This window comes from Ipomoea triloba, chromosome 11 (assembly GCF_003576645.1).
Source record: "Ipomoea triloba cultivar NCNSP0323 chromosome 11, ASM357664v1".
In the NCBI taxonomy this organism is placed as follows: domain Eukaryota; kingdom Viridiplantae; phylum Streptophyta; class Magnoliopsida; order Solanales; family Convolvulaceae; genus Ipomoea; species Ipomoea triloba.
The window spans coordinates 21,902,453-21,915,044 of NC_044926.1; the positions used below are offsets into that span (position 1 = coordinate 21,902,453).

At 34.8% G+C, this 12,592-nt stretch overlaps 2 protein-coding genes across 2 annotated transcripts; both read right to left on the reverse strand.

Moving 5' to 3' along the window:
• Nucleotides 1-1,359, reverse strand: LOC115996098 (stemmadenine O-acetyltransferase-like). The gene has a single exon (XM_031235238.1). The coding sequence runs from the start codon at nucleotides 1,357-1,359 to the stop codon at nucleotides 1-3; it is 1,359 nt and encodes a 452-aa protein (XP_031091098.1).
• A 9,842-nt stretch (nucleotides 1,360-11,201) lies between these two features.
• Nucleotides 11,202-12,234, reverse strand: LOC115996099 (uncharacterized mitochondrial protein AtMg00810-like). The gene is made up of 2 exons (XM_031235239.1): nucleotides 12,063-12,234; nucleotides 11,202-11,914 (listed from the first exon to the last, which is right to left on the reverse strand). Exons 1-2 carry the CDS (start codon nucleotides 12,232-12,234, stop codon nucleotides 11,202-11,204), a joined length of 885 nt encoding a protein of 294 aa, XP_031091099.1.
• Between the last annotated feature and the right edge of the window lie 358 nt (nucleotides 12,235-12,592).

Genomic DNA, 12,592 nt, shown 5'->3' on the forward strand with positions numbered 1-12,592 from the left:
TTAAAGTGCACTTCTTAGACAACAAGACGATTCATAAAGGACATGGGCAAACGACACATATGATTGAAATTCCGTGTCCTTGTCTAAATTGCACATAACTTCATGTTCCAATCCAATCCACAGTTCTACTCCCCCATTTTCAGTATCCACGAAAAGTGCAAGGTCCACGAATGTTTGAGGAATGCCAATCCATATTGGCTTGCCCCACCCAAAATCAACTTCACCAAAGGGAATTTTACACAAACTACTTATACTTAAAACTTTAATCTCACCTTTATTATAATCACTTATCTTTGATCGTCGTGCTCTTACCGATTTGAGAAACCCACCCTCAGCTTGCATTTCCCTCATCAGGTAGTCGCTTGTAAACTTGTTCATGGCTTCCACCACTCTTCCTACAAGCGACCGGCCAGTAACCGGTTCGCCGCCGCCTACTTCCCACTCGGCGTAAGTCCCGTGGAGGATGTTGCCTAGGCATTGCGAAGGTAAGGGCGGGTTCAACTTCTTTCGAAAGTTCACAATATGTGAGAGCCAGTGGGCCTTGAGGATTGGGTTCACCGGTAGAGTTGCTCTTATCACCGCCGCCCACAAGAACGCTGACAGCGCCTCCACTCGAGATGGACGGCGGTGATGCTCCGATTGGCTGTACTGGTTCCTGATCCGCTCGATATCCTGCTTGCTAAAAACAATTCTTTTCGTGGTGTATTTCCGCAACTCCTTTTTCGTTCCCGCATAGGCAGTGAGCATTATCTGGGAGATACTGGAAATCGCCGGAGAGAACATTGCGGCGACGTCCACGACGAGACCGCCGGCGGAATCAGTGGGTCCTTCCCCCCGGTTGATTCCCGCCAAGATGTTATACAATCCGGTCATCCCACCACCGTCCGTCACCCCGTGCCAAGTGCAGAACGCCACCGCAGTTCCGCCGCACCGGAACCTGGTCACCTGAACAGCTAACATTGGCATGGCCGGATCAATAGCGTCTGGGTAGGGGTCAAGTGGAAGCAGCTGCCGTAGATCTTCCATCTTCGGGTGCCAAAGAAACTCACCCAAATTATAATTCGTAACATTAGCTCGGACGAAATCCGCACCCTCATCGTTGCATTCGATTATTGATCCATCTTTAAGCCTTCCGGCCAGCGGGTACAAGATAGACAATGCCTTAGAGAGCGATTCCTTGAGCTCATCATAATCGTGGCGACGAGGGCCGGCGCCGGAGGGGTAGAACAAAACATGGGGCCCATAAAAAGGTCCGGCGAGTACGTCAAGGAGAGAAAGCTTGTGGTATCTCAAGGTTTGGGGAGTTGGTGAAGATGGCCTCACTTTCTCCTTTTGATAAACTTCAACTTTCAGGGCCATTTTTGAGGGTTTCAAGCTTCAACTAATTTCATGGCCAGGTCACATGCGTACGAATGCTCTATTTAAATCCGGCGATGCAATCCTTAAATAACACCAATACGTAGTATTCTCTTACATTAGCGCATATCATGTAGTATACAAATAACTTGTGAAACACGCGGTTATTAATTAATAACGCATATGAACCATGCATACAAGTGTGCCAGCTGAACGTCTATAAATTCATGCATACTCAGAAGCTGTATAAAATACAAATTCATGTTTCACATTTATTCAAGAGTACTTTTTAAGTATTTTTTATGAACCAGTTTATTTTTAATCTCTTTTATCAAAATATTTATATTTAGTAATAGTGTTTGATAAACATATTTTATATCTTTATTTTATGTACATCTTTATAATATCTTTATGTACATCAAAATATTTATATTTAGTAATAGTGATTTCTTCCATAATTTTGTTTCTCTAGAACTTGCCTTGATTCTCTGTTAAAGCTAATTTGACAATGCATGATTCAAGTGTGATTAAGGTCATTATTTGATTTTGAGCCTCACTAGCCAAATAACCGGATTGTCCTATGATTTATTTACCTTTGTTAACCCACTTTGAGCTTTGTGGCCATTCTTTTCTTTATTTCAAACCACATTACAAGCCTTTTATACCAAAAATTAATGTCTAGGCCCAGCTAAATAACTAGTGGATCAAATTTTAAATTTCTTATGTAATCTACGTGGTTTGTGAAGAATAAGTGTGGGGGAGATCACTTGCTTTTGTTAATAAGATTGAGAGTGAGGTGGGTTGTATCTTTGTTGCCAATTATTTTTGTCTTTATAAAGAAAATGAAGGCAATTCTTGTTCAAAAATAAAACAAAGAAAGTGAAGGCAGTTCAGGATGTCAAAAAAAAAAGTATGAAAGATTGAAAAATGAATGGATAAATGAAGAATATATGTTTGGAAATGAAAAAATGTTGCTGAAATTTATGGGAAAATGAGAAAGAATCATCAGTTAGTTTTGAGTTTGAAGTTACTTTTGAATAAATGAAGTATGGGGAGTTCTTGTGATATTGGAGGAAGAATTATTTGTTTTTTTTAGAATGATAGTAGTGTTGAATGTTAATAAGAGAGTGTTTTTGAATGGGAATTGAGTGCGTTGGATTATTTGTATTTGCTGCTCCTCTAGTTTGAAAGCTTTTTGAGCTACTTTCCTAAATATTCCCTACCTTAACCCTAACCCCATTACAAGCTATGAAAAGTCCTTATGATTTGTGTCATGTATGGCTCTTGTAGTGGTGATTGAAAAGATATGCAAGCCTATGGTAGAGCAATTTTATAGGAATGAACTTGAGTGGAATTTATACCCATCAAACACTTTAGCGTGATGAGTGATATTCCTGTGAGGGCTTACTTATTTAGTTCTCTCCATATTTTGAACTCGGACGCTAACTTATTAATTGCAGGGTGTTTCAGATTATTGTTCATGATGTGTTATGCGTTTTGGGAATTTTATTTTATTTTATTTTAATTTAGCAAATAATAATTTTTGCTTGGGGACAAGCAAACGTTTTAGTGTGGGGGAATTTGATAGACATATTTTATATCTTTATTTTGTGTACATCTTTATAATATTTTAGCATTAATTATTTATTATTATATAATAATTATTTATTTTTAGAGTTTAGTAATCAATAAGTAGAATAAATATTTTTTCTAGTTAATAATTTTAAATTTGAGTCCAACAAGCTTGTAGCCCAATTCTTTATTATGATTTAACTATTAATTTGAGTCCAAAGAACATCTTGGCCCATTCCTTATTTGTTTAATTAATTTGGCCCAATATATATATAATAAGCTAGTCTACTAAATAAACAAAAAAAATGAATTCAAATGTTTTGGTTCTTGCGCAGCTTATACGTACGTACGAAGGAGCAGAGAAGATTTCGTCGACAACAGCAATGCAGATTCCGTAGGCGAGCGTGAACTATGTGCGGGGGAGATTTCGCCGGTCGACAACAGCAGCGAGTGAGTGTTGGTCAGCAGGGAATTGGATGGCAATGATTATTTTCACCATTTGGGTCAATTTTTGAGAGGTGCAAATTAATTTTCTGATGATTTGTTTTCCTTAATTTAAGAAATTTTTGTTGAAGTTATAAGTGTATAAATAGCAGTGATTTTGTAGTTGAGGGAATTAGACTAGCTGTGCACAATTTGATAGTTTTTCCAGTTTGCAAGTTTTATTTTTCCCTGCGAAGCTAATTCTCTAAACTTGGTCAAGATTACATGAACCCTGGATCAATTTGTACTGTGAGATGGAATTAATTTTTTTTTTTTATTTTGAATTCATCTTCATTTGAGTAATTGATATTTTCCTGTGTTTTATTTTATATGACTGTTCCAGTTAATTGCTAGGAGGCCTACTAGTTTAATTACTTGAACAGTTTATTGCTAGATTAGTTAACGATTCGTTCAATTGGTTTTCTAATCTGTGTAGCAACTAGGATTTATTAATATGGCGTTAGTATTAATTTAGTCCTAGGAGGAATATTAATATGAATTAAACATAACCGCATGTGTTTATGTTATTCAGTTTCGTTGATTTTCTCATTTTAATGTTGCTATCAAATTAAATATAAGTGCTTGTCTTGTGTTATTTGATAGTTAGGGGTAGTTGATACCGCTTGTGTTTGATTACCTATGACTAAGGAAAATTGGGAATTAATCCCACAACGAATGTTCAATTGTTATGAATTAATCGTGAATCTATGATCAGTTACTAAAATCCAGTGGTGAATGTTTTCTTAGACCAAGTATTAAAAGTTTAATTGATTTCTTTCGTAAACTTTGGCTTGATTATCATCTTTTCTATTCTTATTTATTTATTTATTTACTTATTTTGAATGTTAATTTCATACCAACCCCCCCCCCCCCCTCTTTAATTTGAATTCATAAATCAAACTAGTTACTTCTCGTGGGAACGATCCTTACTCTCACTACTACATTTTTAAGGTTTAATTTGGGAGCCTACGACAGCTCGCCAGTGTTTTTGGGAGCCTACATTTTGGTCCTCGATCTACAAAAATGTTTTAATGTCGTCAAATACAAAGGCATTGTGGTCTTCAATTACAGATTTTTTTTTTTAAAAAAAAAAGAAAATTAAATATAAATATATAGCTAGGTCAACTCACTTTGTATAAAAATGATCAAAATGTCTTTGTATCTAGTATCTTTTCAAAGATTTGGTTGACAGATGACCAAAAATGAGCATGACACATTAATACTATGATCAAATGTGAATATTCTGATAAAAAAGAATTAAATGTGGACTGCCACCTATAAATTTATTAGGAGAAAAAATAAAATTAACTCTATTTTTTTTATCCTTTTATTTTACCGACTATCAAAAAAAATTTCTTTTTTTACATTTATTGCATGATTATAATATTATTATCACATTTGATCAATTCGATATTCTTCTTTTTTCTGCCAAGCGTATTTGATTTTTTATAAATAATAACCCAAAACTACTCTGATCTATTTAATCTTGTGATCTACTTGTTCAAATGTAAATAATAAAAGTCCGTTAAAATAACTGATGTGAAAAAAATTATAGTTAAGATCAGATCAGTTAAAATTGATGTGACAGGCATGTAATACTTTTGTCAACTATTTTTTTTAGATTTTTTCTTGTTTGGGTACTTAAATAATTAAAGTAAAAGGAAAATAATCATTCTGATCAATAGAAAAAAAAGAAGCTAAATTTAACCAAAAATGTCTTCCTAAATTTGTAGTTGGAAGACATTTTCAAGAAAATTTATTTTTCTCTCTCTTCTCTTTCATTTTTCTTCAAGTTTGTTTTCATATTATTATTACTAACACCACCACTACATCAGGCCACCCATCACCACAAAATCATCACCACTATCACCGCCAACACCATCACTACCACCACCACCATCACCACCACTACACCAATATCATCATCACCACCACCACCATCACTACTTATTATTATTATTATTATTATTATTATTATTATTATTATTATTATATAACACATAATATGTTCTTTTTCTCGAAATTGAACCAAATATTTTTTTAAAAAATGCAATTTCATAACTTTAAGTCAAACAAAAAAAATGTAGTTTTCTGTAGGGGTGGGCACTTGGGAATTCGGTTCGATTTTTTTCGGTATCAATATTTCGGTATTAAAAAATGATACCATTCGATTTTACAATAAAGATCGGTTCGGTTTCGGTTCGATATGAAACGGTTTGGAATTCGGTTCGGTTTAGGATGTTCAATTTTCAACATTTACTAATTTTCCAAACAACACACTGCCAAACAATACATATTCGAATAATCCAAAGTCTAAAATATAAATATAACATAAAAACAAAACAATTCAAACACAAAATTAACAAAGCAATCTAAATTGTAAAGTAATATCTTGTTCATCCATCATCCCCTCATCACATCATCCCCTCATCACGGATCAATATTAATTATTATTATTTATTATATATATTTTAAAAAATTGAATGATTTTCGGTTCAGTTCAGTTCGGTAAAAAACCGAACCGTTCGATTTCTCCATATTAAGTACCGTTCGGTTCTTTCGGTTCGGTTCAGTTTTATGAAGTGCCCACCCCTAGTTTTCTGACCTTTAGTCAAACCCCAGAAATTTAAAATATTTTTTAAATATAAAATATTTTTCAGATTTCCAAATGAAATCAAAATATAAAAATATTACAATTTTCTTCAAAATATTGCACTGTAACAAATATTTTATTCCTAATTAGTATAACATTTTGAATATAAATATTATATTTTCATTTTGACCCGACACGTCACACAAATAAAGATTCTTGAGACATCTTCGGCATAAAATTAATAGTCATCATGAATTAAATAAGAAAGAGGTAGAATAGTTAGCAAAGTGACAATATATCGCTATATATAATTCCCATAACCAAGTCGCTATAAATAGTTGTTGCATCTATGCATGGCTACAACGTAACTCCTATAGTCCTATCTCCTTCAAGCTAAGCTTTTATATTCCATAGAATCTGTCCCAACAATATAATGGCGCTAAAGATTGAAATTCATAAGAAAGAGAATGTAAGACCATTTTCCCCAACTCCTCAATCCCTGAGAAACTATAAGCTTTCTATCCTTGATCAAATGGCCGGATGTTTTGGAAATTGCCTAAAGTTAGCTAAGTTTGAACTTTAATTTTCAGTAGAATTGCTTTTTAATTTTTTATTCTCTTCTGTCCAAGTCTTTTAGTATTAGGCATGTATGGTTGTTATTAATTGTTTATTAGCGCAGCTTTTACATTGAAGCAAGGTTTAACCAACACATTGCATATTTTCTATTCTTCTATGATAATAGGAAAATACAGACAGTTAAGAGGCTATCTGCAATTTTAATTTGCACGTATTTTAGTTTGTAAATTGTGCTTTATAACTGGCCACTTGAAGGATTTTGATAATTGTTAGCATATTGTTGAAATATACATTTATGTCAATAATGTTTGTAGTTTATTTTACTAAGATGAAATAATGATATCTAAACACAATAATGACATGGATCAGGTTCATTGTTGCCTCAACACTGTTGTGCTGTGGAGGGTTTATTTACAATACACGAGTGCAAAATCAGGTTTCTCACCTTAATTTGCATATAGAACCAAATACTCAACTTCAATTCTCCTGGCTTTTGATATTCTTTTGTACACTTCTTTACGTATATTATACATCATGTGCAGCATGGTCTTGATGCGTTGCCTGGAATGGCATACATTACTGAAATAAGCTTTTGAATGGCTTTCTCCTGCATATTATGAAGACGCGGGGGAGGGATTGAGAGACTAAGGAGTGAATAGTAGCATATTTATAGGCTCAAAACATGTTTTCAAAAAAAAAAAAAAAAGCTCAAAACAGTAGGCATATTACACGGCTATGAAGGGCATTCTTGACCTTTTGAAAATTTTAAATCTTCAATGGCTGATCTTATGTTAAAAATGATAAGACATAGGTTCGCTTTGAAATCATGTTTGGTTAAAAATCAACCATATCAAGTTCACAGGTTCCTCTCAGATAGACTTCTGGATAATAATTTTGGTGAATAAGTTTAACCTTTAAATAAGGCTTTTGAAATTGTACGAGGTTATATAATTGCTTTGTACTAAGTCACTCAAATTAAAGGATTTAAAATATTAAATTTTCAACACCCATTTGATAACTCTTTAAGAGATTTCATAAGTGACAATGTTTCTTTACTAGATTTAGCTTTCTTCGGATTCTTATCTTCTACATTGGTAGATATATCTTATCCAATTTGGGAAATATATATGGGACCTAGTTACTCTTTCAAATCTGCATGATTAATAGATATATTTGGCAAATTTATTTGCTAAATTAAAAAGTAGCAAATAGATTATCTTCTGAACTTCCAGTTCAGTCTAACTAGTAAATGGATTTTAATACTGAAGATTTTTTCATTTCATGAAACTTCTCGGCGCTCCATTAAATTTGGGCTCATATCTCCCACTAATGTCGTGAACCGATCTTCATAAAGTATGCAGTTAGTGTATCTATTGATCCTCTATCATGGGCTCTAGGTATTTAGACTAGAGACGGAACCACCCTGGGGGCAGTGGGGGCACCTGCCCCCACTCACCCCACCCCCACCCCATATATAGCCTTTGTATGTATATATGTATATATAGTACATGTTTTAGTATAAATATATAAAAACAGATATAGTAACTAACAGAGGTGCTAGATGAGATGGTATAATTGCTTGTTTTCAAGTGAGATGTTGCGTGTTTGAATCCTGCTGATAACACAGTCTTTTTTTGGTGCTTTTGATGATTATGGCTTTATATATATATATATTAATAATGAGATGTGTAATTTACAATGTGTTCTTTTTTTCTTTTTTTGAAAAGTACTACGTATTCTTTATTTGAATTATTTTATCAAATTAATTATGTTTTATATTTCATTATGAATATTGAGATGTGTAATTTACAATGTGTTCTTTTTTTCTTTTTTTGAAAAGTACTACGTATTCTTTATTTGAATTATTTTATCAAATTAATTATGTTTTATATTTCATTATGAATATTTTTATAAAGTTTTAATGTGTTTTATTTTTCGTCAATATCTAACAATATTTATTGCTATATTTCGCCCCACTGGACTACATTTCTAGATCCGTCCCTGATTTAGACAACATATGGAGGTTTATAGTCAACATGTATACTCAACTTCATACGATAGCCCCTAGAGATACACTATGGTGGTGATATAGTAAAAGAGCAAATTGCCATTTTAGTCCACTGACTGCAAGGGTCCTGTTAATTGCAGTCCACGACTTTAAAAATTGTTAATTTCATACCATAACTATTCAATTCTTATCAATTTCGGTCACTCCGGCCAAATTACCGGCCATATTCGCCGAAAAATCCTAAACCCTAAAATAATGAGGGGTATTTTAGTAATCTCACATGTCATTTTAGTAATCCTAAACCATTTTAGCCATATTCGCCGAAAAATCCTTCGCAGCTCTGAAATTATCCATAACTGCAAGTTTTTCAATCATTTAAAAAAAAAAAAAAAAAAAACCTCTTACTCAAAATCATAACAAAAGCAACACGGGAAATGAATAATGGATTTAAAAAATTAGCAAAGGCAGTACTTGTTTGAAGCCTAGCTTCGAGCTCTTTGTGTTGAAGGAGCTTCTTCCGGTACTTCACCTTTGCATTGCGGCGTCGGATTGCATCTTCACTCATGAAACTGATACGTGGACGCAGGTTCTGCAGAAATCGGTGGCTACGCCGCTTGTTGCGGCGGTGGCGGCATAGGGGTTCCCTGGGGCGAACTTCAGGCAGATGGTGCAGCAGGAGATCGACGTGAGATAGCTTCGTATACAGAGGAAGAACTGATGGCTTCGTCGGAGACAAGTCCATGGCTGCCTGGTCCGCCGGAGCAGAAGGATGGAGGAAAAATTGGTTCGCCGGAGAAGAAGAGAAAGATGTGAAATGACTAAAATACCCTCATTTTTTAACTTCTGGCGACATTTGGCCGGTAATTTGGCCGGAGTGACCAAAATTGATAAAAATTGAATAGTCATGGTATGCAATTAACAGTTTTGAATGTCGTGGACTGCAATTAACAGGACCATTATAGTTAGTGGACCAAAATGGCAATTTGCTCTATAGTAAAATGGACTGCACATTAAGAATAAAAATGCAGATTGAGAAATATTCTATTCTACCACGTACTATGTGTATGGGGGAATAATCACAATATGCCATGAGTCAGTTTTGAATTCAAAATAGTAGTATATCAAATTAGATGTCCCACAAAACAGAACAGATATTCTAGAGATGTCCTTTCACATATTCTTTAGAAAATATTCATGTGAAAAATGAAGACTATTGTTTGACAATTGACATATATTCGATGTCCAATAAGATTAATACAAATATGAATCATTATATATGCCTAGTGTGACCCGTTAGCTCATGTCATAATTTAAAATAATTTGGGTCTTTAAAATTTTAAAGATTATTAACAAGATGAGTACTCATAATTTAAAATATTGTTTGACATATATTTGATTGACTTCGTGCTAATCCGATCCGAGTCCTTCTTGATTGGCCTGATCACATGCATTATATTACCGCGCATCGACCTCCGCTTTTCCCATTCTTCTCTGGTCATTCCGCTTTCTATCGAGTTGTTATGCCATGGACCCGAGTCCATGTTCACAATTTCATAACTCCATGTTTACAGTTTCATAATTCCATGTTCACAATTTTATAACTCTATGTTTATAATTTCATAGATCTATGTTCACAATTTTATAACTCTATGTTCACAATTTCATAACTCTATATTTAACAGTATCAAAACTGTATGTTCAACAGTATGTATAACACAATTTTTGAATTTATATAACAAATTAAAATTGTAAATATTGAGTAATGTAATTTTGTATATTGAGATCTAACATTGTAAACATAGAGCTCTAAGATTATGAACATAAACACGGGTCCACCTTACAAGGTAGACCCGAGTTCATAGCCTAATTTGCCCTTTCTAGCACCTCCTTTGACCCTGTTACAGTGTTACTCTTCGTCCTCTTCCTCTTTCCAGCCGCCATCGTGACTCTTTCGGTATCACGGACTCATATCCCATCACTATTTATGCAGCGATTAAAATATATGCTTTTATCTAAGCATTGATATTGTTCCACGTTCCTACCAACATGTAAAGTTAGTTCATAAAATTCCATTGCATAACCGGTTTCTTCCATGAGCTACCTAGAATGTCATTTTTCGGGCATCTTCCATTGTTCCATCACGCATTCACGCCTCCGCGACCATGCAATTATATACATGGCTTCAACTTTTTAGTAATAAAATATCAATTCAATGTAGAATAGAAACTGGGATGGAAGAACAAGAAACAACAACCACAAGAAACCAAAGGAAGAAGACGATCTTGAATTATCTCTCAGATGATTAAATAACAATGAGATGTGGCCTATATATAGGCTACTGAAAAATAAAACTAAAACATAATATAAACCATAAACAGACTCAAAGCACTACTACATGCACGATCAAAAATCAGCTCCACGTAGCGTCGGAATCGGTCTAAGTAAATCCACGTATTATTGGTGTTGTAACGGTTAACATACACTCCCCTTCAACACCAACTATCTTATTCTTTGTAATACCAAGTTTCTTGCCAAAGTAATCAAGCTTGCTACTACTCAAACTTTTTGTAAACATATCAGCAACTTGCTCATCAGTTCTAACATGAATCATCTCTACATCTCCCTTGAGAACTTTCTCCTTGATAAAATGGTAATGCACTTCAATATGCTTACTTCTAGCATGAAACACTGGATTTTCTGCCAAACATACTGCTGACAAGTTGTCACAGTACAAAGGATTGAATACTCAGTTGGTTGATGCAAATCTTTTAACAACTGCACCAACCAAGTGCTCTCTTGCGTTGCCATTGCTGCGGCTCGGTACTCTGCTTCTGTTGTTGACAAAGACACTCTTGGTTGTCTTTTGCTACACCATGAAACCGCTCCACACCCAAGCATAGATACATAGCCAGTTGTTGAACGCCGAGTTTCACAATCTCCTGCATAATCCGCATCACAATAGCCAGCTAAGGTGTTACCTCCACTTCTCTTGTATATAACACCCTGACCAAGAGTACCCTTAACATATCTTAAGATTCTCTGAGCCGCTTCCAAATGAGGTTTCTTCGGATTTTGCATGTATCGACTCATCACGCCAACTGCAAAGGACAAGTCAGGCCTTGTTAAGGTAAGATAAATCATACTACCTACTAGCTGCCTGTACACCGTGGCATCCTCCAAACCTTTCCCCTCATGTCCGCAGAGCTTCGCATTCAATTCCATCGGCATGGAGATCGGCTTACAATTATACATGCCAAACCTCTTAAGCAGATCTCTAGAATATTTATGGTGATGCAGAAATATTCCCTCTCCACTACGAACAATTTCTAAACCAAGAAAATGATTAATTAAGATGCCCCAGTTCTTTCATTTTGAAACGTACTGACAAATTTTCTTTCGTTCTGAGAATCTCTTCATCATCATCACTAGTTAAAACTAAATCATCCACGTATACTAGCACAATGGCTAGCTTACGTCCTTTAGCTTTGACAAACAAGCTAGAATCTGATGGTGCCACCGAGTAATCATTGTAAACAAGAAACTCTGAAATCTTGCCGTACCAGGCCCTAGGAGCTTGCTTTAAACCGTAAAGCACCTTTCGAAGCTTACACACATATTCAGGAAGAACTTGACTTTGAAAACCCATAGGTTTGTTAGGAACATATTGTAATAGGTTTTGATGATACCAAATGTAACCTATAATCCCCTTAGTCTCGAAAGATAGAAATTATATGTAAGTTCGACAAGTAAACTAAGAGCGAAAATACAACCGGGTAACTTGAGCTCAACTCGGAAAATATTTAAGCTTAAGGTAAACTTGTGTGAACATCTTAGAAAGTCTCGTGTTGTAATCTTATAGATAGATCAGAAGAAGGCACGTGACAACACTGGAGGAATAAGGGTCTGCGAGACATCAACTAAGTCTCGAGACATAAGCAGAGTCCGAGAGATAGGATCTCTCGATACAACTTAATCCAAAGCAAGGACCTTTGGTTGTCACAGTT